This window comes from Chlorocebus sabaeus, chromosome 14 (assembly GCF_047675955.1).
Source record: "Chlorocebus sabaeus isolate Y175 chromosome 14, mChlSab1.0.hap1, whole genome shotgun sequence".
In the NCBI taxonomy this organism is placed as follows: Eukaryota; Metazoa; Chordata; class Mammalia; order Primates; family Cercopithecidae; genus Chlorocebus; species Chlorocebus sabaeus.
In genome coordinates, this window is record NC_132917.1 from 43,941,071 (window position 1) to 43,968,965 (window position 27,895).

General features: G+C 38.3%; 1 protein-coding gene across 2 annotated transcripts in view; it reads left to right on the forward strand.

Annotated features, from left to right (window-relative positions):
- PPM1B (protein phosphatase, Mg2+/Mn2+ dependent 1B) overlaps positions 1–27,895 on the forward strand; it is a 75,840-nt gene that overhangs the window by 18,206 nt on the left and 29,739 nt on the right. For both annotated transcript variants that reach the window (XM_007970782.3, XM_007970779.3), the window contains exon 2: positions 25,783–26,642. In XM_007970782.3, coding sequence (XP_007968973.1) covers positions 25,797–26,642 — 846 coding nt within the window. In that variant the 5' untranslated portion in view covers positions 25,783–25,796. The remainder of the gene's footprint in view (positions 1–25,782; positions 26,643–27,895) is intronic.

A 27,895-nucleotide genomic window follows, 5' to 3' on the forward strand; every position in this document is an offset into this window, starting at 1 on the left:
TCATAGGCACCTTGAAGGATTTGGCTAGCTAAATAAAATAAAGTAGGAAAAACTGACTGTGAGGTGGGAGTGACCATGATGAAGTTGGGCTGTGTAGAGCCTAGGCATGACAGATTAGAGAAGGTTCTTGATAAGGTGTAAAAAGCCACTACGCCTTTTAGGGACATTTAAGGTGTGTTTGAGGGAAAAACATGATAATCTGTAGGTGGATTAGAGGAAGATGAGATTGAAGTCAGGGAAATCCACTAGGGATAAGTTAGATAATCAACGCATTATGTGATGATGCTGAAACTTAGGGTGATAGGATAAGAGAGACACTGAAAAACAAGATTGATGGAACATAGTGATTTAGTGGTGGTTGAATATATATCAAAAGATTTATGGCTTCTGTCCTGGATTAATACTAGAGGAATGCTCTTACCAATACAAATAGGTAGGTAGGCATATGAAGGTGGCTTGGGTGCACAGTTGAAGTTTTTGATTATGTTGTATTTGAAGAGAGATGTAGCACAGCTAAGCTTTATGTTTAAAATCTAGACTAAAATTCATCTGAGAAGTCAGTATATACATAGCATAAGCCATGAGATTGCATCAGAGGGCAGATACTGTGTTTTGGGTTGAAGGTTAAATATTATTTTGGGACCCCACTTCCCTCTTTCAGAGGCTACAGAAAAAAGAATAAAGGCAAGTGATTTGAGAGTGTTTTGAAAGTCAACCCAAGTGTTAAGAGTTTCCAGAACGGAGGAGTTACCAATAGTTTGAAGTGCCACAAAATACCTTATTTTGAGAAGCCTCTTCTTAGGACTGATAGTTGGCTAATTCTACCACACAGGACATCAGTGTTTGAGCTGTTTTATCAGGAATATTGGTGTTTTGGGTACTGAAATGGCTGTATATCGTGAGAAACATTCTCTATGCGTGATACTCCAGACATACAGGAAATGCTAGTAATTTCTTTATTTTTATTTATGTATTTTTTTTTGAGACAGAGTTTCGCTCTTGTAGCCCAGGCTGGAGTACAATGGCATGATCTTGGCTCATCGCCACCTCCGCCTCCCAGGTTCAAGTGATTCTCCTGCCTCAGCCTCCTGAGTAGCTGGGATTACAGGCATGCACCACAACGCCCGGCTAACTTTTTTGTATTTTTAGTAGAGATGGGGTTTCTACATGTTGGTCAGGCTGGTCTCAAACTCCCCACCTTAGGTGATCCACCTGCCTCGGCCTCCCAGAGTGCTGGGATTACAGGAGTGAGCCACCGCGCCTGGCCAATACTAGTAATTTGTTATAATTACTTTGTTCTTGATTACTTGATATTTAAGTGTTCTAATTGTGATTTGCTTTTCTTGTTTTACTTTTCTCTTTAGTTTGTTTTGAAATATTAGGTTACAGATTTCCTCTCTTTAATAGGCACTTTTTTCCTAGTGTGCTTTCTTTGACTCTAGGGACTTTAGTTGTCATATTCTTTTTTTTTTCCTTTCTTATAAGTACTTTGTATAGAATTGGACTGTGATGTTTTCCTGAACTTTTAGGAAGGTAGGGTGTGTGTGGATTTTTTAGATTTTCTTCTTAGCAGTTTTTCTTTAGTGTAGAGCTTTGTCTAACAAGGGAGCGTTTATTTCAGAGTTTGTAGGCTCTAGATTGCTCCAGCACTATCAGATCTTATTGTATATTGGTCCCTTTGCATGACCTCAGCAGTTGGGTCTTGCAGAATTCCCTTTCAGTTTTAGCTGTTACTAGATTGTCCTGTCACACTTTTCAGTGAGTAGCTATTTGTGATGTTGGAGTTTCTCTCATCTCAGGATCTTCAGAAGCCTGTTTTCCTTTTGCTTCCTTTTGCACAAATGCTAATACCACTTGGGTCTTACAACAATTTGTAGCTTATGGGGAAATAATACCTTTGTTGTTGGATTGCCTTGTCTGTGTGAGGACATTAAAAACTGCTGCTGCTACCACCACTGCCATCTTAGACTGTCCATGTGCATGTTCTTAACCACCGTGTTGTATTACTTACCAGGTGATATTCGATGAAATCAGGCCATTTAGATGAGGAATATACACATTTTGCCTTGAATATTCTTCCCATGTGGTTTTGGAGACAAATATCTGGATAGAGTAGGATAAGTAAGATGGAATAATAGGTATCTAACCGGTGGGAGAGTCAGTCTCCAGAATCAAGTACAGCTGGATACTGGGATAAGGTTTACATAAGTTGTTCAGTAGGCCTGAATGACCTAAAACCAGAGGAATCCAAAAGGCCTGCTGCCTCATCACCACCCAGTAAAGCCCAAAGCTTCAGCTTCTTTATTACTTAAGTATATTGAAGGACATACCAGTGAGCCCCAGGAGGAAGGGAGAGAATTAGCCAGAGAGCTTTTTGACCCAATTGTGAGCCTGAAGATGAGATTTGGCTTTGGAATTGGACTGCATGGGTTAGTATCTTAGTTTTATCACTTGATAGTTGTGTGTCTTTGGCAAGTTCTTAACCTCATTGTATGTTTCCTCATTTGTAATGTAGTGATTATAATAGTACTTTCCTCATAGGATTATTGTGAGGATTAAATGAGTTCATGCCTGTAAATACATTGAAACAATTCCTAGCACATAGAAAATGTCTGCTGCTCTAATAGGTATCCAGCGGTTGTTCTTTTTAATAGGACATTGACTGAATAGCAGCGTTTGACGCAGTTCATCACTTCCTCCTCTGTAAGGGCATATTTGTCGTCAGGGGTAACACACTGTTGGTTTTCCTCCCACAACTCTGGTTACTGATTCTCAGTAACTTTTACTGCATTTTTTTTCATCTCTTGACCTTTAAATGTTGGAGTGCTCAAGAACTTAGTTCTTTAGTGTCTTCTCTTTTTAAATTATATTTACTCTGTTCTCAAGGGGTTTAAGTGGAGACTTAATTACCATATAAATGCCCCCAAATTTATGTCTTCATTCTTGATCCCACTCCTGAACATCTATTTCTAGATCCACCTGCCTGCAGTATCTCCACTGGACATGTAATAGGCATCTCTAACTGAACATGTTCAAAACTGACTACTTGATAGATCATGCCTCCCTTCTTCTCCCCTAAGTTGCTGTTGGCACAGACTAAATCAAGGATTCTTAAGCTGGAGCCCACAGACTCACATAGGGATCTATCAATAAAATTCAGGAGGATCATGTTTTTATTTTCACTAATCTCTAACTGAAATTTAACGTTTTCTTCAATTATCAATGTAGTATAGCAATACTTTTTTACATGTCTTCTTTAGAAGTCAGATGTTTCTATATCATATTATAGTTGTTGCAAGTATCTTAAAATATTACTAAACTCACCACTACTTCAGAATTATGACATTTATTAGACCTGCCACTAGATATTATTATTGTGTTAGTGAAGAAGACATGTATTACTATGTCAGGTTTTAAAAAACATTTTGATAACGACTTTAATATTATTGGGTTTTATAGTAATCCTAATTATTGTATGCATTTTATGCTTCCCTGGCTTCTAACCTGTTATATTAGTTTTGCCTGTTTTTACATTTCATTTAAATGGAATCATACATTGTATACTCTTTGATTTCTAGTTTCTTTCAACATTGTTAATGAGATTCATCTAAGTTCCTGCTTATAGTTGTGTCTTGTAGAATTTGAAAAAGCATGACAAGTGATGCTAAATTAATTCTTCTTGTATGATATCTTGCCCTATGTTGAGAACTGCTACTTTAAAGTTGATGAAGTGGTAATTTTCTGTTTTTGATATAGCCTGAATATATACTTTTCATAGGTCTGCATGTAGTTTGGTTTTTAGAGCACACTGTACATATTCAGTGTGATAGATTTTTTTTCTCAGATTAAATTTGTGACTAAAGCAAAATACCACTGTCAACAAAGCTATTTCCATTTTGTGAACTATATTTTTCTTATTGAAAGGCTTGGAGAGGGATAAGTTATATTGTTGTCCTGAGTTTGAAATTTCTAGCTGAGCTTTTGATTTAGGACAAGAAAATCTAAATTATTCTTGTATCTGGGGTCTCTCAATTATAATTTCAGAGAATCTGATTTGCTGAATAAATTTGTTTTCATAATCTTGCTCTAATGTAGAGCTGTAGTTTCCAGCTTTTGGAGAATTATTAGACTAGCCTATTTTTATCAGTAACATCTCCTTGCCATTGGACCTGGGTGTGGTCAATGCCAATGTTATTCAGCAATTTTAATGAAAACTGTAAAATATCTCTTAAGCAATTATTCAAGCCCGTTTGAATATCAGTTATATTTTGAACATTCTAAGCGAATGTCACTGATACTACAGTTCATCAGAATTGATTTGGAAGAGGAGAGGACTTAAATAATTTAATTCTGAAAATACTAAGAATTGGAAGAAAGGATGCAAGCTACATGTTCTGTTTCTGTGAGTTTACTGATGGGGTGTAGTTGTTTTTCTTTCACTTCTCATTCAAGCAGTGTTTAGTATTTGATGCATGTGTTTGTGAATGAGTATGTTCTGTAAGGTCCTGGAATGTTGTTAGTAGTATGTGACTTTTCAAGCATCTCTTTGAACATAAGCTGATTGTTAGATTTTATTACTACTATCATTTATTTTAGCAATGTTTTATAATAATGAAAGCCATTAATCTACACATTGTCTAAGAACAGGCTGGAAGTGAAGAGTACTTACTTGGCTGTATCATAGAAATATTTCTTGGTAACCCTTTGGAATATATGTGGCATCAGTTAAATTTTGAAGATAGAAGCATATTATTTTAAGTATTTCATGTGTACAAGCTTTTTTTCTTTTGAAATGGTCTCACTCTATCATCCAGGCTGGAATGCAGTCATATCATCTTGGGTTACTGCAGCCTCCACCTCCTGGGCTCAAGCAATCCTCCCACCTCAGCCTCCCAGGTAGCTGGGGCTACAGGCACACACCACCATGCCCGGTTAATTTTTGAAGTTTTTAAAATAGAGACAGGGTCTCACTATGTTGCCTGGGCTGGTCTCGAACTCCTGGACTCAGGCAATTCACCCGCCTCAGCCTCTCAAAGTGCTGGGATTACAGGCGTGAGCCATTGCGCCTGGCCTGATTTTTAACTAAAAGGTTTATACAACTATTAATGATTTTGCATTTAGACATTATCATTTGATTTTCTGCTATGGAATGTCAAATAAATTTTCTGTGGTCTAGTTTTGTTGATGAGAAGTCTCGTGCTATTTGGAGTCTTCTTTTTGTGTAGATGACTTTCTAACTACTTTTACCCCCAAAAGCTTAAATAAAATGTAATTGTAGTACAAAAAGCACATAAAATAACATTACCATCTTAACCGTTTTTAAGTGTACAGTTCCTATCAGGCCATGGTTGCTGCAAAAAAGAAAAATAAGCATACAGTTCAGTAGTATTAAGTATATTCACATTATTATGCAACAGATGTCCAGAACTTTTTCATCTTGCAAAACTGAAACTCTATTCCCATTAAACAACAGCTTCCCCTTTTCCCTTCTACCCCCAGTCCGTGGTAGCTATCACTCTACTCTCTGTTTCTATGAATTTGACTGTTTTAGATACCCCATATAAGTGGAATCATGTAGTATTTGTCTTTTTGTGACTGACCTGTTGTCCATGTTGTAGCATGTGACAAGATTTCCTTCACTTTTTTTTAAGGCTGAATAATAATTCATTCTATGTATATACTACATTTTGTTTATCCATTCATTTGTCATGGAACATTTGGGTTGCTTCTACCTCTTGGCTATTATGCATAATATGGGTACTACGATCATGAATGTACAAATAGAAATGCCTCTTTGAGATCCCACTCAATTTTTTTGGATACATACACAGAAGTGGCTTGCTGGATCATATGCTTGTTTTATTTATAATTTTTTGAAGAAGCGCCACACTGCTTCCAAAAGCTTTTAAGTTTTTTTTAATTCTTGGCCATCTGAAAGTCCATAATGATCTGTCTAAACATGGGATCTCTCCCCTACTCTGCCTCTCCGCCAAGTAGTAGGCTTTGAGTCTGAGTATTTGTATCGTCCCTCAGCTCTGAAAAATTATTTTTGTTTTATTGTTTCTTTGATAATTTCGTTTCTTCTCTATTTCTGGAATATTTGTTTGGTCCAGCATTGCATTTCCTGGATTGAACCTCTGTGATGTTCACCTTTAAATTTTTTTTTTTTTTTTTTTTTGAAACGGAGTCTTGCTCTGTCACCCAGGCTGGAATGCAGTGGTGCACTCACTGCAAGTTCCGCCTCCCAGGTTCACGCCATCCTCCTGCCTCAGCCTCCCTAGTGGCTGGGACTACAGGCGTGTGCCACCACACCTGGCTAATTTTTTGTATTTTTAGTAGAGACAGAGTTTCACCGTGTTAGCCAGGATGGTCTCGATCTCCTGACCCCGTGATCCACCTGCCTGGGCCTCCCAAAGTGCTAGGATTATAGGCGTGAGCCGCCACGCCCGGCCTTTACTTTTAAATTTTTAAATTTGATATACAGTCCAGGAGATTGCTTTGGCTTACTTTAACTTCCAAAAACCATTAAGAATTTTTGGGTTTTGTTTGTTTTTAAGAAGGGGGATGGATTGAGACAGTCGTGTTTAAATCTGAAAGGCTGTTTTTTTGTACTATGTTCCATTTGTTAACATCCTGTTATTCTATGGAAGCAAGATGAAGTATCTTTTTCAATCTGAGGATTCTGATTTCTGATTTAAAAGAAAACATCTTTTATTTTTTAAGTAGTTTTTTCCTTCTCTTCTCCCACTGTTTATCATGCCTTTAGTGCTGCTGCTTTCCTTTCCTCCCCTCCCCTCCCCTCCCCTCCCCTCCCCTCCCCTCCCCTCCCCTCCCCTCCCCTCCCCTCCATTCATTCGACAGGGTCTTGCTTTGTTGCTCAGGCTGGAGTGCAACAGTACGATCATGTTTCACTGCAGCCTCAACCTCCCAGGCTCAAGCAGTCCACCCATCTCAGCCTCCTGAATTGGCTGGGATCACAGGCACGTGCCAACATGACTGCTTAATTTTTTGATTTATCCTAGAGACAGGACCTTGCTATGTTCCCTAGGCTGGTCTTCAACTCCTGGCCTGAAGCGATCCTCCTGCCTCAGCCTTCCAAAGTGCTAGGATTACAGGCATGAGCCACTATGCCCAGTTTGCCTGCCTGCCTTCCTGCCTGCCTGCCTGCCTGCCTGCCTGCCTGCCTGCCTTCCTTCCTTCCTTCCTTCCTTCCTTCCTTCCCTCCCTCCCTCCCTCCCTCCCCCCCTCCCCCCCTCCCCCTCCCCTCCCCCTCCCCTCCCCCTCCCCCTCCCCCTCTTTCCTTTCCGCAGGGATCACATAGCAACAGAGGAAGCAAGATAGAGAGGGGAGGTGCCAGTTTTGCTGTTGTTGTTTTTCCCCCAAGCACTTCAGCCTTGACCTCCTGGGCTCAGGTAATCTTCCCACCTCAGTCTCCTGGGTAGCTGGGACTACAGGCATGCCACCACCACACCTGGCTAATCTTTTTATATTTTTAATAGAGATGAAGTTTCACCGTGTTGCCTAGGCTGGTCTGGAACTCCTGGGCTCAAACAATCCACCTACTTCAGCCTCCCAAAGTGGTGGGATTACAGGTGTGAACCACCATGCCCAGCCATGCTGCCTTTCTTTCTTCACATGCCTCATTATCCTTAGCTGTTTATACTTATTCTTAAATATGAATAGAGAATTCATGTTAAGTTTCTTGAGAAAAGACAGAACACTTCTGCTTTTTGTGTGTTTGAGGGGAGACTGGGGCTGATGGTTCTCTATAACTTAGTTTCACCCTCATTCTTACTTGCAGGCATGATCCTATTTTCCTACATCTGTGAACGTACTATGTCTGAGTTCTCAACCTGTCTAGGATTCCCTCGGCAGTTCTAACTTGCTAAGCTGCTGGTCCTTCCATTCTTTTTTATTTTTATTTATTTATTTATTTTTGAGAGTCTTTGTTACCAGGCCGGAGTGCAATGGCGCAATCTTGGCTCACTGGAACCTCCGTCTGCCAGGTTCAAGCAATTATCCTGCCTCAGCCTCTCAAATAGCTGGCATTACAAGGTGCCTGCCACCACGCCTGGCTAATTTTTTGTATTTTTAGTAGAGATGGAGTTTCGCCATGTCGGCCAGGCTGGTCTTGAACTCCTGACCTCAGTTTATCCACCTGCCTCGGCCTCCCAAAGTGCTGGGATTACAGGCGTGAGCCACCATACCCTGCCCATTGTTTTTTTATTAATCACTGCTTCTATCTGCTTTATCGTTTCCAAAGGCTTTTGATATCTCTACCCATTGATGGCATACCTCTTGCACCCATTTCCTGCTCTTAATCTTTCATTGCTTCATGTTTTACACCTTTGTAAAATTTTTTCTTTGCTAACATTTTGATGGTGTATTGGGAGGGATTAGAGATAAATGACTTTGTTCCACCTGTCTTGAACTGGAAACCCTTTTATTATATGGATTATAGTGTATGAATGTGAATATTTTCATTACAAAAATATTTCACAAAAGATTAAGCTACCATTGGGCATTTGTGTATAGATTATTGTTTGATACGAGTAGAGAAATTTAAGTATATTTGATTTTTTTTTTTTTTTTGGAGACCGTCTTGCTCTGTTGCCCAGGCTGGAGTGCAGTGGCCCAATCTCAGCTCACTGCAACCTCTGCCCCCAGGTTCAGGCGATTCGCCTGCCTCAGCCTCTCGAGTAGCTGGGACTATAGGTGCCCGCCACCACATCCAGCTAATTTTTTTGTGTATTTTTAGTAGAGATGGAGTTTTACCATGTTGGCCAGGCTGGTCTTGAACTCCTGACATCAGGTGATCTGCTCGTCTCAGCCTTCCAAAGTGTTGGGATTACAGGTGTGAGGCACTGTGCCTGGCCAAGTATATTTGATTTTGAGAAAATATTGAAACTTTCATGTCTTTTTTTCCTATATCACTTTTTGAAGCTTTTCACCCTTTTGCTTGTTCTCACTTTTTAAGGCATTTTTTTTCCATTTCTTTTGAAAGTAATTTTAAAGAACTCTCAAAAAATTTAGTAGGCAGATACATTTAAATGAGTTGATCTTTTATTTGTAAGTGTTAGACCAGACGTCTGTTAAAGCAGAAGTGACATTTATTTTGGCTAAACAGTTTCTGTTCTACATATGTGTTTACATAGCATTTTCACACTCCATAAATTGAACAGAGCAAGTACCCATATTTTTGTTGACTAAGTTTTACTGTAATATTTGTCAAGGAAATGGGCATTTAATGACCATTTAATAATAAAAGAAATTGTATACAATTATTGTATTGAAATAAGATGTTACTGAGACATGAACTGTTATATCAGTGTTGCAGCTTATTTGAATAGTCTTGCAGCATGAACATTTTTGATTCTTAACATAAGGATCCATGTTCTCATCACTAAGATTTAACAGACATTAACATTTTGCTGTTTGCTTCAAATTGATCTCATAGAGAAATGTTAACCAACTTTAAATATTACCACTTCACTATTTTCCTAGAAGTAAGTACTGTCAAGTTGGTCTTAGTAGTTTTAGTGTTTGTACTACTCAAGCATGTTTTTAAATACTTTTGCCACATATTCATGTATGTGAACTAATCTATTGCTTTGTAAATTTTATAATTTTGCATAATGACATCACGCTGTATGTATCATTTTCCAGCTACTTTTGTTTTGATTTACTCATGGGGATACAAGTTAATGTAATCCATACTTTTAAATTCTGTAGAGAATTACATTGTGTCAACATCATTGTATGCTTCTGCTTGTATATATGTGAAAATTTCTCTGGGTGGATACTCTATAACCAACAATTCTCCAGGAAATTATATGCATTTTTATTCTACCAAATATCACTCTGGAGATTTCTCATGCTGTTCTGGTTCCTAATTCTTTATGTTTGACTTATTTTTTCCCCTTTGTTCCCTCTGAGAAATTTTAGGTTTTATCTTTATCACCAGTGTTTTGAAATTTCAGTTGCTTTTTGTGTCTCTGTGTGTGTATGAGGTTGATTCCACTTTGAATCTTGACACTTAGGGTGTTCTCTTTCCTTTTCTTGTTCTTTCTGTAATAGCTATTAGTTTCAGGACTGATCCTGCAGCTTTCTTAGTTTTATTCTTTACGACTTTGAGTCCGTTTGGTTTTTGTGAGGGGGAAGGGTCTGGGGGATTTTACTTTGGATTTTTTTTTTTTTTTCAGTTTGATTTTCTGACCTTTTATTGAAAATTTTGTCATTTTTATTTTAATTTAATTTTATTTTATTTTGTTTTGTTTTGTTTTATTGAGATGGAGTCTCGCTCTGTTGCCCAGGCTGGGGTGCATTGATATGATCTCAGCTCACTGCAACCTCCATCTCCCGGGTTCAAGCGATTCTCCTGCCTCAGCCTCCCGATAACTGGAATTAGAGCCCACAACCATGCCTGGCTAATTTTTGTATTTTTAGTAGAGATGGGGTTTCTCCATGTTGGCCAGGCTGGTCTCAAACTCCTGACCTCAGGCGATCTGCCTGCCTGGGCCTCCCAAAGTACTGGGATTACAGGCATGAGTCACCGTGCCTGGCCTGTCATTTTTATTTTTAAAATGTTTTATTTAACTTGACATTATAATCTTACATATTTATTAGGTACAGAATGATGTTATAACATATGTATGCAGTGTAAAATGATTAAGTCAAGCTAATGAACATACCTGTCACCTTAAATAATTTTTATTTATTCCACCTGTCTAACCACAACTTTTTATCCTTTGACCAATATCTCCTCATTTTGCACCACCCTCCCAGCCTCTGGTAACTACCATTCTACTCTCTGCTTCTGTGAGTTTGATTGTTTTAGATGTCACGTGCAAGTAAGAATATACAATATTTGTCTTTCTATTCCTGGCTTATTTTACTTAGCATAATATCCTCCAGGTTCATCCATGTTGTTGTAAATGACAGAATTTCCTTCTTTTTTAAGACTAAACAGTATTCCATTGTGTATATATACACCACATTTTCTTTATCCATTCATTCATTGATGGACACTTAGGTTGATTGCATAACTTGGTTTTGGTAAATAATGCCACAGTGAACATGGGAGTGCAGATACTTCTTCCACATACTGAATTCAGTTCCTTAGGGTTACCCAGAAGTGGGATTGCTGGATCATATGGTAATTCTGGTTTTAGATTTTTGAGGAATAGATAGTTGTCCAGAATAACTGTAATAATTTACATGCCCACCATCAGTGTACAAGGGTTCTCTTTTCTCCACATCCTTACCAATACCTGTTATCTTTATCTTCCTAATAGCTATTCTGACAGGTGTGAGATGATATGTCGTTGTGCTTTTAATTTGCGTTTCCCTGATGATTAGTGAGGTTGAGCATTTTTCACATATCTATTGGCCATTTGTATGCCATTTTAATTTTAAAAAGCACTTTTCTTTCCTCTGAATTTTTTTATTTTGAATTTTTTTTCTTTTTAGAGACATGTTCTCACTCTGTCATGCAGGCTGAAGTACAGTGGTCCATCACTACAGTCTTGAACTCCTGGGCTAAAGCAGTCTTCCTGCCTCAGCTTCCCTAGTTGCTAGGACTACATGTGCTTGCTACTGAACCCAGTTAATTAAATTTTTTTGTTTTTTGAGAGACGGAGTCTTGCTCTGTTGCATGGGCTGGAGTGCAGTGACATGATCTCAGCTCACTGCAACTTCTGCCTCTCAGGTTCATGTGATCCTCCTGCCTCAGTCCCCCAGTAGCTGGGATTACAGGCATGTGCCACCATGCCCGGCTAATTTTTGTATTTTTAGTAGAGATGGGGTTTTACTGTGTTGGCCAGGTTGGTCTCGAACTCCTGACCTCAGGTGATCCACCCGCCTCGGCCTCCCAAAGTGCTGGGATTACAGGTTTGAGCCACTGTGCCTGGGCTAAAAAAATTTTTTTTACAGAGACAGAGTCTCACTTTGTTGCCCAGGCTGGTCTCGAGCTACTGGCCTCAAGCAATCTTCCTACCTTGAACTCCCAAAGCGCTGGGGTTGCAGGCATGAACCACTGCATCACCCAGCCTGGTTTGTTTGTTCATTTGTTTGTTTTTAGTATCTTTTTGGTTCGTGAATACAATACTCTCTTATTTCTCTTGAGGATTTTTTTTCCCCTAGTCCCTGCATGATTTTTTCGTTCGGGTTCCTTTTTCTTTGTTTGATTTATTTTGCTTTTCATGTTGTATGTTTCCTTTCAGTATCTGGTAATCTTTGCATAGCTCTTCATATTTAAGTGTAGCCCTGACAGCCTTGACAGGGATATGGTCATTTGATAGGCCTCACTGTAGGATGATTGTGGAGACTAAGCGTTTTATGGAGTATTCCTGTGTGTAAGTAATGTGTGGGTGCTTTCTCTGGGACTATTGAATTTCCTCAGAGAGCAATAGAGCTGTTGCCTGCTTGTGATTTCTTTGATTTCTGGGAGTTGGTAAAGAAGACTGAGCATATCAGCATTCATTATGCAAATTTATAGTTTAAATCACTGGTTTTCTATAATGCTTCTTACTCTGACCTTCAGCTAAATCTGCTGTCTCTAAACCCAGAGTCTCTATAGTTCATCCTTTGCAAGATAAACCTCCAGTCTTTTGCTTTTTTTTTTTTTTTGGAGACAGGGTTTTACTCTGTCACCCAGGCTGGAGTGCAGTGGCGTAGTCACTGCAATCTTCACCTCTTGGGTTCAAGTGATCTTCCTGCCTCAGCCTCCTGAGTAGCTGGGATGACAGGCGCCTGCCACCACACCCGGGGTAATTTTTGTATTTTTAGTAGAGACAGGGTTTCACCATGTTGGCCAGGCTGATCTCGAACTCCTGACCTCAGGTGATATGCCTGCCTCGGCCTCCCAAAGTGCTGGGATTACAGGCGTGAGCCACCCCACCTGGCCTTTCTTATTTTTTTTCAAGAGACAGGGTGTCACTTTGTCACTCAGGCTAAAGTACAGTGGCATGGTCATAGTTCACTACAGCCTCAATCTCTTGAGCTCAAGTGATCCTCCTGCCTAAGCCTCCCAAGTAGCTGGTGCTGCAGGCGTACACCACCATGCTAGGCTAATTTTTCCCCCAATTTTTTTGGTAGAGATAGGGTCTTGCTATGTTGTCCAGGTGGTCTCAAACTCCTGTCCTCCAGCGATTCTCCCACCTAGGCATCCCAAAGTGCTTGGATTCCAGGCATAAGCCACCATGCCCAGCCCAGACGTGTAGTAAAACTACCAAACAGATGAGGTGTGGTGACTCACACCTGTAATTCCAGCACTTTTGAGGTGGGAGGATTGCTGGAAGCCAGGAGTTCAAGGCTGCAGTGAGCTATGATTGTACCACTGCACTCCAACCTGGGTGACAGAGCAAGATCCTATCTCTAAAAATAAAAAATACATGTCTGCAAGTTATTTAGTAATCTTCTCCTTTGAGAGATGGGGTCTACGTTCCTTTATCTTCAGTCTGAACAGGACTTAGTGACTTGATTGTAACCAGTAATGCAGCAGAAGTGACTTCTGATGGTGGGACAGAAAACACCATGTAGCTCTGCCTGGGAAACCAGGTGACATGTAAGAAGCCTGACAGTGTTGAGATCCTCAAACTGGAGAGGTCACATACAGATAATCCTTGGGACAGTCTCAGCTAAATTCCTAGCCAGCATCCCTCATCAACTGCCAATCATGTTAAGTGAGCTTTCAGGTGACCTCCCCAGCCAATATTTGTATGCAATAATATGAGAAAACCGAAGTGAGAACTGCCCACTTGAGCCCTTACAATTAGTGAGCCAGTATTGATACATTGTTAACTAAAGCTCATCATTTATTTGCATTTTCTTAGTTTTTACCTAATATCCTTTTTCTATCCAAGATCCCATTAAGGATGTACCACGTTACGTTGAGTCATCATGTCTCCTTAGGCTCCTGTTGACTGTGGCAGTTTCTCAGGCTTTCGTTGTTTTTTGTCACCTTGACAATTTTGAGGAGTACTGGTCAGATATTTTGTAGGATAGCCTTCTATTGGAGTTTCTCTAATGCTTTTTTTTTTTTTTTTTTTTTTTGAGACGGAGTCTTGCTCTGTCACCCGGGCTGGAGTGCAGTGGCCGGATCTCAGCTCACTGCAAGCTCCGCCTCCCGGGTTTACACCATTCTCCTGCCTCAGACTCCCGAGTAGCGGGGACTACAGGCGCCCGCCACCTCGCCCGGCTAGTTTTTTGTGTTTTTAGTAGAGACGGGGTTTCACTGTGTTAGCCAGGATGGTCTCGATCTCCTGACCTCGTGATCCGCCCGTCTCGGCCTCCCAAAGTGCTGGGATTACAGGCTTGAGCCACCGCGCCCGGCTCTAATGCTTTTCTTATGATTTGACTGGGGTTATTATGGATTTTGTTTTGGAGGAAGACCACTGAGGTAAAGTGCCTTTCTCATTAGGTTATACCAAGAATATGAACCATTGATGTCAAGTTTGATTACCTGGCTGAGGTAGTGTTTGTCAGGTTTCTCCACTGTAGAGTTATTCTCTCCCTCGTTTTTATTTTGTACTTTTTGAAAAGAAGATAACTGCCCAGTCTACGCTTAGGGGGTGGGAAGTTGTGCTTGACCTCTTTGAAGGTGGAAGATCTACATAAATTATTTGGCATTCTTCTGCATTAAAGATTTATCTGGTATCCCCATTCATTTACATATTCAATCCTTTATTTTTATCAGCAAAGACTCATGAATATTTGTAGTATGGGTTATAATCCAGTATTACGTTATTTTGTTGTTCAGATTATTTATCCATTAAAAAAGAAAACGATCTGTCGTAGACCAAGAGTGGTTATAACATCTCAGAAATAGAATCACTGCATCAGAGTTTCCGATTATTATATAATCTTGGTATTTTTAGGATACATTTCTAAGCCACCTAGCATGATTGGCAAAATCACAGGTGGAGAGATTTTCCATAGCCAGCCTACCTTGCTTCATCCAGCACTGTACGTGGAATGACTTAACTGAAGCTTACCTTTTAGTTTTCATTTTTTAAATAAACTTTTAATGTTGGAATAATTTCAGATTTACAGAAAAGTTTGCAAAGGTAGTACAGAGACTTCCCCATCTACTCCCCACCCAGTTTCTACTAACGTTAACTTTTTTTCTGAGACAGGGTCTTGCTCTGTCACCTGTCATACCACTGGAGTGCAGTGGTATAATCAGGGCTCACTGCAGCCTCAACCTCCCAGGCTCAGGAGTTCTCCCATCCCAGCCTCCTGGGCCACCATGTCTGGCTAATTTTTTAATTTTTTGTAGAAATGGGGTCTTATTATGTTGCTCAGGCTGATCTTGAACTCCTGGGCCCAAGTGATCCTCCTACCTTGGCCTCCCAAAGTGTTGAGATTACAGGTATGAGCTACCACACCTGGCCACTAATGTTAACTTTTTACATTTACTGTAGTGCATTTATCAAAAATAAAAAGACTAACATTACTATTCTGTTAACTAAACTCTAGTCTTTGGATTTCACCAGTTTTTCTAGTAATTCTATTTATCTGTGTCAATATCCAATCAGGGATATGACACTGTGTTGCCTTTTGAGCCCCTGAACATTTATATAACTATTATTTATTTTTTAAAAGGAAGAAAAAAGCTTGTAATACATTAGCCACTGAAGCCCAGAGTTTGAGAATGCAAGGTCTAGGCTAGTCTTAATAGGTTCGATTTCTGATTTGCTACTTAGTTGTGTTGTCTGGATACCCTAAGTATCCCAGTTTTCTCGATGGTAAAATGAGAATATAAATAGTTCTAACCTTACCAGGTTGTTTTTAGAATTAAATGATACAGTGTATATCAGTATCTTAGTGTAGTGCCTGACATATAGAACTCCTTTAAAAATGAGGCATTGTTATTGCTATTTATGTTACTTTTCTAGTCAAAAGAGCAACATACTAGCCTTCAGAAACCTTTGGGAAAAATTTTATCCATGAGCCTGAAGCATCCCTAACACCACCTCATTTTCTTTGATAGGAAGCAGATGGGAATGACAGATTGTGCTGTTTAAGCAAGGCTTGCCAATGTCCATGTACCCCCTCTAAAAAAGTGTGCCAACTACAGTAAGGAGGAGAATTTTGAAATATTTGGTCATCTTTTTTTTTGAAGTTTTATGATTTCTTGTTTGTTTGTTTTTGAGATGGAGTCTCGCTCTGTTGCCCAGGCTGGACTGCAATGGCATGATCCTGGCTCACCACAACCTCTACCTCCCAGATTCAAGCAATTCTGCTGTCTCAGCCTCCCGAGTAGCTGGGATCACAGGCACCCACCACCATGCCTGGCCAATTTTTGTATTTTTAGTAGGGACAGGGTTTCACCATATTGACCAGGCTGGCCTTAAACTCCTTGCCTCAAGTAATCCGCCCGCCTCAGCCTCCCGAAGTGCTGGGATTACAGGCGTGAGCCACCACGCCCAGCCTAAAGATTTTTTATTAAAGGTCTCCCTGAAAATTGTTTGCTTTTTTGATATTTGTTTTTCTAAAGAGTAGAATTTAAATAAGTTAATGTTTGTGAAGCATTTAAGACAGAGCCTACCACAGAACAAGCACTACAGAAGTATTTGCTTATTCCTTAGTCCCTCAAATAAGATAAAAGCGTAACATAATGTGCCTCTGGTACAAAAATGAAATAATAAGAGGTACGAGGGCCATTGACTCTCTCAGATTACTTCCCTGGTTGTCTCCACAGGGGCTTGGTTTCGGACCAGACCTCTCTGCAGTCTGCCCCATCATGCTCTTAAGACTGTTGAAGATTCTTACTTTTGGTCATAGGGCTGGTAAAAGTGCAGGTAGTGTCAGCATTTGTAATTACTAGGGAATAAAGGGAGATTAAATTAGTTTAAGCAGTTTTTTCACTATGTATTTTGCAGTTTAAAATTTCTTTACAATCACAAGTATCCCATATATGGCTACTAGGAAGAAATGGTCCTGGCCAGGCGTGGTGGCTCACACCTGTAATCCCAGCACTTTGGGAGGCCGAGGTGGGCAGATCACAAGGTCAGGAGATCGAGACCAGTCTGGCCAACATAGTGAAACCCCGTCTCTACTAAAAATACAAAAAATTAGCTGGGTGTGGTGGCAAGTTCCTGTAATCCCAGCTACTCAGGAGGCTGAGGCAGGAGAATGAATGACATCAACCCGGGAGGTGGAGGTTACAGTGAGCAGAGATTGTGCCACTGCACTCCAGCGTGGGTGACAGAGCGAGACTCCATAAAAAAAATTGTTATGGAAAATGTCAGACGTACATAAAGGTGGAAATAATATATACTGAACCTCTGTGTACCTATCAATCAACTTTAACAATTATTGACACAGAGCAAATTAAAGATAATATTATTGAGTGTGTAAACTTCCATAACATCCTCAGTCTCACAGCAACCATTTTGGTTTTTGTATATTTTCTGTGTGCAGATTTTATATTTTAAAATAAGAGTACAAATATTTTTGTTTTTCTTTGTGTTATTAATAACTGCTTTGTGTTACCAAATACAACGTATTTTTTGTAAGTAGTATTAACGATAATCCATCATTTTAGTGGGGGATTAAAATTTCTATTTTGTACTCCTTATCCGTCCTCTCTTTGTTCATTTGTTCTTTTTTTCAGCTCTGTTCTAACTTTAGCTTGTAAAGGGCACTGTTGCTTTTATGATGCAGTAGATACCAAGGTGATGCATCTTGGTTTCCATGTATTTATAAACAATAGATATGCTTTGATATAGAGGTATCATGGATTTTGCTTTTTTTTTTTTTTTTTTTGGAGACAGGGTCTTGCTCTGTGGTCCAGGCTGTGTGCAGTGGTGCAATCACGGCTCACTGCAGCCTTGATCTCCTGGGCCTAAGAGTTCCTCCCACCTCAGGCTCCCAAACAGCTGGGACTACAGGCCCAAGCCACCATGCCTAGCTAAAATTAGTTTTTTTTTTGTAGAGACAGAGTCTTCCTATGTTGCCCAGGTGGGTCTTGAATACCTGGATTCAAATGGTCCTCACACTTCAGCCTCCCAAAGTGCTGGGATTACAGGCATGAGCCACCACATCTGGCCATTTTTTTTTTTTTTTTAAATCCTTCGTGAGGTCAGGTGGAGAATCAGCATGTAAGTTTTAAGATGTTGAGTGATTGAAGGACAACTATATTCCAGTTTTGGGCTTGATTATACCCCTTCTTTCAGTATCCCTAATAAATAATCTTCTTAAAACACATCTTTAACGTTAACTAGATAACTCATTTTTAATGTAGCATATTTTATGCCTTTTGCTTAATGTAGCAAATATGCCTTTTATCCATTGTTCTAGATCTGCCTTCTGGAACAAATGAATAAGCCATTTTCTTCTTTTAGAAGAATTCAGCGTTCACTATCAGCCCTGTTAGGACTTAATACCACCTCTATTCTAAGCAGTCCCAGCGTCTTCAAACCTTATTTATAGAAAGTGTTTTTTGAACTTTATGCTCTTCTCATTGTTCTGCTTTAGGATATATTTTAGTTTTGTCAATGTCAGTTAAAATGTAATTCTCAGAACTGAATATGGTGCTTTATATGTTTGGCAGTTCAGGGAGCTTATATTAATTTAGACTGAAGTGTTTATATTTTTCAGCTGTAATGAGCTTGAGTTGGTAACCTTGGTTTACTCATCTTCTAGTGGGCCTCTGCAATGTGAGTGGTAGTGAATGTGTATTTTTTTTTATAGTAAAATGGATATTTCATTTGATGCTCATTTGTTCATTTATTTGTTTATTCCACAAATATTTATGGAGTGCCTACTAAGTGCCATGGTAATTTTGTTAATATGATAATGAACAAGACAGATGCCCTTCTTCTTCTCGTAGAGCCTACATTCTGATCAGGGTATAAAAGCAAAGAATTTGATGAAAAACAATTTCAGCAAGTTACAAGCAAAATAAAAACAGGAAAATGAGATGTGATGGTGTTGGGAGAATAGTCTGGAAGGTTTCTCTGAGTTGACATTGGGGCTGAGATCTAAATGTCAGGAAGGAGCTAGCCATGCAGCTCTGGAGGTGGAGGGATGAGAGTGATTCTAGGAAGAAGAGAGCAAATCCAAGGGTCTAGATATGGGAAGCAAGTTCGGTATATTGGGGGAATAGAAGGCCACTGTGGCTAGAGAGCAGTAAATGGTAACTGAAGAGTTACAGGAAGTAAGGTTGAAGAACTAAGCAGGGGTCAGATCATAGAGAGATAGATATACTAAGTTTGAATTTTCTTCTAAATTCACTGGGATGTCCGGAGACATTATGCTTAAGAAAGGTCACTCTAGAGAATGAATAGAGAGGCTAAAGTTAAAGAGGTTATTGTAGTAGATCATACCAACTTTGACTGAAATGGTGCAGCTACTGATTGAGAGACGTAGACCAATTAGGGCTATATTTGGAGGTAAAATTGATAGAATTTGCTAATGAAATACATAGTGTATGTAAAAGAAAGCAGAATCAAAGCTCTTACCTATAAATACATATATATTTGTTCAAGTGAAGAAACAGAGATTTGTCTCAACTCTAGAGGAAAAAGGCTGGCATACTTTTAGTATTTACCCTTGTGTGTGTTGGTGGTGGTTAAGTGCATCACCTTCGGAGCCAGACAGCCTGCGTTAGAACAGCTCTGCTACCTACTCAGACAAGTTGCTTAGCCTTTCTGTGACTCAGTGCCTTCATCTATAACATGAGGACAGTAATAAACCTTTGAATATTGTTGCAAATGAATTGATACACATGAAGTTAATGTAGGTTCCAGTGCCTGGTTACAATAAAGAGACTGTAAATGTTAGCTTTTATTGTTTCTAGAGTTTTGGCAAGGGTAATCTTGAGTCTACATGCTACCCATAAGGAAACTTTGTTTTGTGTTTTCCTGTAACTGTATGTTGCTACATAAGAATCTCCAATAACACATTTGTATCAAGGCTCTTTGAAGTATGCTCATACTGCAGTGTCTTAGATTGAAGAAATGTCTTCAATTATTAGACATGTTGGATTTTTGCTATTATACTTCAAACTGTAGCATTTATATTGTTGTCTAGGGAAGTGTGATTAATCCTATTTCTATAAAGTTATAAAATTTATTACAAGAAATTTGTTCACTTCATCTCTTACAGAATTGCAATTCAGTTAGGAAGAATTTGATGCTTTAGCAGCATTAAATATTTAGTCTTGTTCTACATTTTTTCCAGAAAGGAACTTTTCCCTCAATTACTGTGATAATATACATCTCTTTTATATGCTTTATTAAAGTTTGATGCTGACTTAACAGAGGCCATTGCATCCCAGTTGTTATTCTGCCTTGAGTGTAGAATTCATGTGTTTTATTTATTATGTTTTTAAGTAGAGTTCACTGATGAATTTACTTCTTCAAGGAAATGATATTCATTTTTAAAAACAGGATGTATATACTGGGTCTTAATGGCTCATTCACTGTTCCAGTGTGAGTGATCGTTTCTTTGATTTGTTTGCAGAAAAAAAAAAAAAAATTGGGGCATTGATATATTGATATATGATTTAGATATAATTGTTTAGATTTTTATAGATTGTAGCTTCTGATTGCTAAAAAAAGATTCACTGAAGCAATTTTCCTAGTTGAAATAATATTTACTAAATGATCTTACATTCACAGTTTAAAATGGAAAGGTACAAAATTGTATATAATGGAAGGTATCTCTTTCACTCTTGTCTCTTATAGCCTTCTTTTCTTCAAAATTTCTAGTTGTGGATTAATTCCAGAGAATGAATACAAATATGTACACACATATAAATAAACAAGTGTGTGTGTGTGTGTGTGTGTATATATATATTCTACAAATTGTAGCATATGATATTTTATGTTAAATAGGTATCATAACATCCTATTAATCAGTTCCCAAGTGAGTAATACAAATATTGTTTTATATGTTTACTTTTGCTAGCACTGCAGTGAATAGTTAGTTTGTACAGACAGGAGTAAACCTGCGGGCACATTTTTAGAATTTTGTTAAGTGATACGTGCAAATGTAATTTTGATAGATTTTTATTAAATTAATTTAGCTTTCCACTGAGATTCTGCCAGTCTGTTGTTATCAGCAATGTTAGTATGTTTCTATATAACATCACCAGGAGAATGATTACCAAGCCTTTGATCTTTGTCAGTCTGATACATGAAAAGTGATATTTTGGTATAGGCTTAATTTTCATTTCTCATATTAATGTAAGGTTGGGCATAATTTAAGATGCATTTGTGAGGGGTTTTTTTTTTTTTTTTTGGTTCATTTTTGTGTCATGTTTGCTGTTTGCTTATTTATAGGACTGTTTTGTTTATTGATAAATGTTAGATGTGTATATTTTCAGGGGACATGTGATAATTACATACATTAATATAACCAAATTGGAGTTACTGGGATGTTGTTTTACTTTATGCTTTTTAAAAATTTAGTTTTCTTTTTTTTTTTTTAACTAAAATATACATTTTCATAATTTAACTAAATGATTCTATAGACTTGGTGGTTTCTGCACTCTTCTTGGAGAACTTTCTTCTGAAACAACCATTTTGAACTTTTTTTTTTTTTTTTTTTTTTGATACGGAGTCTCACTCTGTTGCCCAAGTTGGAATTCAGTGGTGCGACCTTGGCTCACTGCAAGCTCCGCCTCCCGGGTTCATGCCATTCTGCCGCCTCAGCCTCCCGAGTAGCTGGGACTACAGGCGCCTGTCACCACTCCCGGCTAATTTTGTTTTTGTATTTTTAGTAGAGACGGGTTTTCACCGTGTTATCCAGGATGGTCTCAATCTCCTGACCTCATGATCTGCCTGCCTCGGCCTCCCAAAGTGCTGGGCTTACAGGCGTGAGCCACTGCACCCGGCCTATTTTGAACCCTTAACATCTGATTCCTTTGGAATTTATCTTCGTATCTCTAAATAATGTGCTTCTGGTACTGCTTTTTGATTTTTCAATTCTGGGAATTATCTATTGATCTCCCATTTTGGAAGGTGAGAAGTAGGTTCTTTCACTTACCCCCGTTACACATACACACGACAACCCCCCACCAACACATTCTCTCTCTTAATCTTTACACTCAAGATTACTTACTAAGCAAGTAATTGTTTTAAAGAAAGTAGTATAGTAGAGGGCATTTGTGAAATAAATGTTTGGAAATGATTTCATGATTTCATGATTTTTGTTGGTGGAAAAAAGATAATCTTTATTACACTGTCAAATTTGCGTTATTTGTCTGGGAACACTCATACGTTTGCACCAAGATTGTTCAAAAGAGCATTGTACATTAAAGAAAAAATGAGAAATAACTTGAATGTTAATTGATAGTAGAATGGATGATACCCACATACAAGGGAATACAGTGAATGAGCTACAACTCTGCATCAATGTAGATGAATCTCAGAAATACAATGTTGCCCAGGAAAAATAAATATTTACATAATATTACATACTGCACTTTGTATCATTGAAAAGTGCCAAATCTATAAAACAGAACAACCACACATTAATATAGTTAAACTACAAGAGATACTAATTACAAAATTCAGGATAGTGACCACCTTGGGACAGAGAGGGGTATGATTGGAGAGAGGCTAAGTAGTAGGCTCTATAATGTTCTAGTTCTTAAACAGTGTGGTTGGATGCATGTTTGTTTTATTACTCCTTAACTATATAAACACATTAAACTCTTATATGTGTGATAGTTTATAATATTTAAAAAATCATTATGGGACAACCCCAGATTTAAAATGAGATCACTGTGGAACTTAAAAAAAAAATTACCAATTTGCGAAATAATGGAACTAGTGATTCAGCCCAGAAGGTGTGCTGGTGACATATGCTTAGTCAATTAGATGCCCGTTCCCAGCACTTCCCAGGACTCTGTGTCTTGAGCAAGTGACTTTCAGAGAGAAAACCAAATGTAGGAGTCTTTACAAAGATGAGCAGTAGGTAAGCAAAGCCATTGTTGGTGTAACCTTCATTCGGTTTTGCAGCCTAGCCTCAGGGGCTCTTTTGTTTCCTGATAGTTTTCCAGTCTGGCCTTCCAGGCTCCCTCCCATTCTTAGAGACCCTAATAGCTTTCTATTGAAGACCCCACCTTCCTTCTCTCCTTTATTTTATTTTATTTAAAAAAAAATTTTAAATTATACCTTAAGTTCTAGGGTACATGTGCAGAATGTGCAGTTTTGTTACATAGGTATACACATGCCATGGTGGTTTGCTGCACCCATCAACCCGTCACCTACATTAGGTATTTCTCCTAATGCTATCCCTCCCCAGATGAAAAACAAATTTGGAAATTGAAATTTCTAAACTTTTAAAAAAACTTCTGAATGAAGAGTTCTTGTGGATTTTGAACCTGCTTGTTAAAGTTTAAAAGAGCAGTACCTTAATTGCAGAAGCATCAGGAAAGATGAAAACTGCAACAAAACTTTTTTCCATAATTGATAGATGGGATTGAAAAGTGATTTAAGGCTAGGCACAATGGCTCACGCCTGTAATCCCAGCACTTTGGGAGGCTGAGGCAGGCAGATCACTGGGGGTCAGGGGTTTGAGACCAGCCTGGGCAACATGGTGAAACCCCTTCTCTATTAAAAAATACAAAAATGAATTTGGCCAGGCGCGGTGGCTCACGCCTGTAATTCCGGCACTGAGGCAGGTGGATCACAAGGTCAGGAGTTTGAGACCAGCCTGGCCAATATGGTGAAACCCCATCTCTACTGAAAATACAAAAATCAGCTGGGCGTGGCAGCGGGTGCCTGTAGTCCCAGCTACTTGGGAGGCTGAGGCAGGAGAATCACTGGAATCCGGGAGGTGGAGGTTGCAGGGAGCCAAGATCTCACCACTGCACTCCAGCCTGGGTGATAGAGCGAGATTCCATCTCAAAAAAAAAAAAAAAAAAAAAAGCTGGGTGTGGTGGCATGTGCCTGTAGATCTGTAGATCTCAAAAAAAAAAAAAAAAAAAAAAAAAGCCGGGTATGGTGGCATGTGCCTGTAGTCCCAGCCACTTGGGTGGCCGAAGCAGGAGAATCGCTTGTGAACTTGAGAGGCGGAGGTTGCAGTGAGATGACATCACTCGACAGAGCGAGACTCCACCCCCACCAAGAAAAAAAGAAAGAAAAGTGACTTAATAAATACAGCCAACAATTCTGTTTCATTTTCACTTAAGTATCTTTTAAAGTTGTCTTTTCAGATGAAATAGCCTATACAAGCAAGCATATAAAAATGTACTTAGAACTAGGCTTTAAAATCTTTGTATCACAGAGAATTAAACCAGCACATTCAAAAGTAATCAAGCATATTCTGTTACATTGCTCTCAGTACAAAATGCGACATTCTGCTGATAGAATGAAAAATAATTTTTACATGATTTTAATCTTATCCTTTCAGGACTCCTTTTCAATAAATACATTTGTAATTTATTAATACAGTATTATATATAACCCAGGAAAATTATAAAACTGATATATAACTTATAAATATTTACATATATACATTGAGTGGTTCATCAGATTTTTTAAAATGGGGATATGTAATTTTATTTTAAAGTTCAGTAATGATCATACCTGGAAAAAAATCTCACAAAGATACCTAGACCTGGATGGAGATAAATTGATGTAGACCAGTGTCTCTCAAAACCTTAAATCACCAGCATGCTTTTTTGATGATTCCATCTAAGATCTATTGAAAATAATCCTTAGGTGTGGGAATAGGGCTATGGAGTCTGCATTTTGAGCAGCCATAAGAGCAAACATTTTATGGTGTTTATTGTGTTTTAAGTGCTGTTTTAAGCACTTTACATTGACTCATTCTTCACAGAATCCCTATGAGGTATAGGTACAGGTGACTAAGAAATTTGCCCAAGGTCACCTAGTTAGAGTGTAGGGTCAGCATTGTATGTAGAAAACATACCAGATAATTCTTTTGCATACTTTTGGGAACCATTACTCTAGTCTAAGTCATTTGAAATTGGGAAAGCTTTATTCAATAAAATAGTAAAGTTGGGTAGGTGGGGAGAGGGTGATGCATAGTAGTACTTTCCAGTTCTGAAGATTTTAAGTCTTTGTCAGTCAACACTGGGTAGCTACTTCATGGATTATAAGTTCAGCAATGTGAAGTCATTTTTTAGCACCATGTTAAAGGTATGTTTTTAACAGAATCCAAGTAATGATACAGTTTTCAGTTTTGTAGATATATAGTAAAAGTGGTAAAACCAAATGTGTGTAGAATGGAGATTTTTATGTTTTAATTGAATTTTGAGGTTGTCTTCAGGTTCACTGGGAGGAGAAATCTTGATTTCAATACTTGCTTTTGAACGTCTTCTAAAATATATTAGCATACCTTTTTACCTTGATTTATTGAACAAGATGACTCACTGTTTTGAATATTCTCATTGTCCAGTGTTCTATAAACTTACATGTTGAACCCTGGACTCACGTTGTAAATTAAATCAGAAGAAAATTATTAACAAAGTTTTATTTCTTGTTTTTCCTTTCTCCTAGAATAGCAGTCTCAACGTGGCTGCACATACAAGTCACCAGAGAGGCTTTTAAAAGATGATACCTGTGTCCTGTCCCTAGGGTTTCTGATTTAATTAGTCTGATTATTCTTATGTGCTAGGGCTGAGAAACCACTGTTCTGTAGGATGTAGGGGAGGAAATTTGTTGGGCTTTTGCTGTTGTTCCTGTAAATTAGAATAATACTAAAAAAAATCGAGATAGGAGTTACTAGACTATAGAGGGAATATTGTAGATACACTTTCTGTCAAATTTAAACATTTAACACCTGCATTTTTTTTTCCAGATTTATTGCTAAACATGGGTGCATTTTTGGATAAACCCAAAACTGAAAAACATAATGCTCATGGTGCTGGGAATGGTTTACGTTATGGCCTGAGCAGCATGCAAGGATGGAGAGTGGAAATGGAAGATGCACACACAGCTGTTGTAGGTATTCCTCACGGCTTGGAAGACTGGTCATTTTTTGCAGTTTATGATGGTCATGCTGGATCCCGAGTGGCAAATTACTGCTCGACACATTTATTAGAACACATCACTACTAACGAAGACTTTAGGGCAGCTGGAAAATCAGGATCTGCTCTTGAGCTTTCAGTGGAAAATGTTAAGAATGGTATTAGAACTGGATTTTTGAAAATTGATGAATACATGCGTAACTTTTCAGACCTCAGAAATGGGATGGACAGGAGTGGTTCAACTGCAGTGGGAGTTATGATTTCACCTAAGCATATCTACTTTATCAACTGTGGTGATTCACGTGCTGTTCTGTATAGGAATGGACAAGTCTGCTTTTCTACCCAGGATCACAAACCTTGCAATCCAAGGGAAAAGGAGCGAATCCAAAATGCAGGAGGCAGCGTGATGATACAGCGTGTTAATGGTTCATTGGCAGTGTCTCGTGCTCTGGGGGACTATGATTACAAGTGTGTTGATGGCAAGGGCCCTACAGAACAACTTGTTTCTCCAGAGCCTGAGGTTTATGAAATTTTAAGAGCAGAAGAGGATGAATTTATCATCTTGGCTTGTGATGGGATCTGGGATGTTATGAGTAATGAGGAACTCTGTGAATTTGTTAAATCTAGGCTTGAGGTATCTGATGACCTGGAAAATGTGTGCAATTGGGTAGTGGACACTTGTTTACATAAGGTATGTAAATTTTTTTGTCATTAAAATAACATGTTAATTTTGAAAAGGTATGGTAGGTAAAGTTAAGCAAACTTAAAATTTTAAAACTTAATATTTTCATAGAAGCTGTATATTTTGAAATACTGTCTTTACCAGAAATGAAACCATTGTTTTCTTTGCCATCCCTGTCTGTCCCAACCTTCTAATTTGAAAATTAAGCTTGATAAATTTGAGGCATTTGTTGTCATTTAAGTACTTTATGGCTTGTTGCTGTAGCAGAAGCATTTACACAGAATTGTGACTGTTTCTTGACATTGGCAGTAACCATCTTGTGCCTGATTATGAAGCAGCTTGATAAAATATGTCTGTAGTAGAATTCTGTACTAGATATTACTAAAAGATCAAGAGCCATGTAAAATATTGGCAGATGTACTAGATGCCTAGCCTATATAAAATTTAGTTCTGAGTCTTCTAGTGGTGAAGACAAAAACTGAAATTAAAATATGGGTTGTATATTTCTCATTGTCTTCTAAAAGCAGCTCTTACCTGGCAGTACAATCTAAAAAGGATTTACATGTGGCTCTCTAAGTAATACATGACTTGATGGATACTATCTTTTGTAGAAGATAAAATTCTTTTCATATAGATGTTTGTATTATTTCTGATTAAAAACCAAAGGCTCATATAAAATGTAATCTTGTGAAAAATTCCTGTGGAACACTGAGGTTTATTTAGATTTGTAATTTTCTATGAATCATTTGCTTGATACAGTAATAGAAAAAAAGTCCAGAGTAATAGATAATTGGCAGTCCTTTGAATGTCTTTAAAATACTCAGTTGTTTCAAGTAGGTTTTTGACAGCATCTATATATAATTCAATTAAAATTTGAGTTATCTGGCCAGAGTGTCTGGAGTAAGTATTCTGTAACAAAAGATATCAAGATAAAACTGACCTTTAGTTATATGAAATAAATAAAGGATTTGACTTATTTATTCTGTCTAGATTAGAACCATTCTATCTCCCTACTCCGAAATTTACTGTGGAAGGTATGGGCATAACCAGACAGTTTTTCAGAAAGGATCTCTGGGTCTCTGGAAATGCCCAGATTTTGGTTAAATACCGATTTATTTTTAATAGAATGGAAAGAGACAGTTTCAAAAACAAAAAATGTAAAAGCTGTTCTTGTCAGTGGACAGCCTTTTTCTGAAAGAATTTTAATGATGGTACCTCTAGCTCCTCTGATTTTTATTTTTAACACACTGTATCTTTTTACT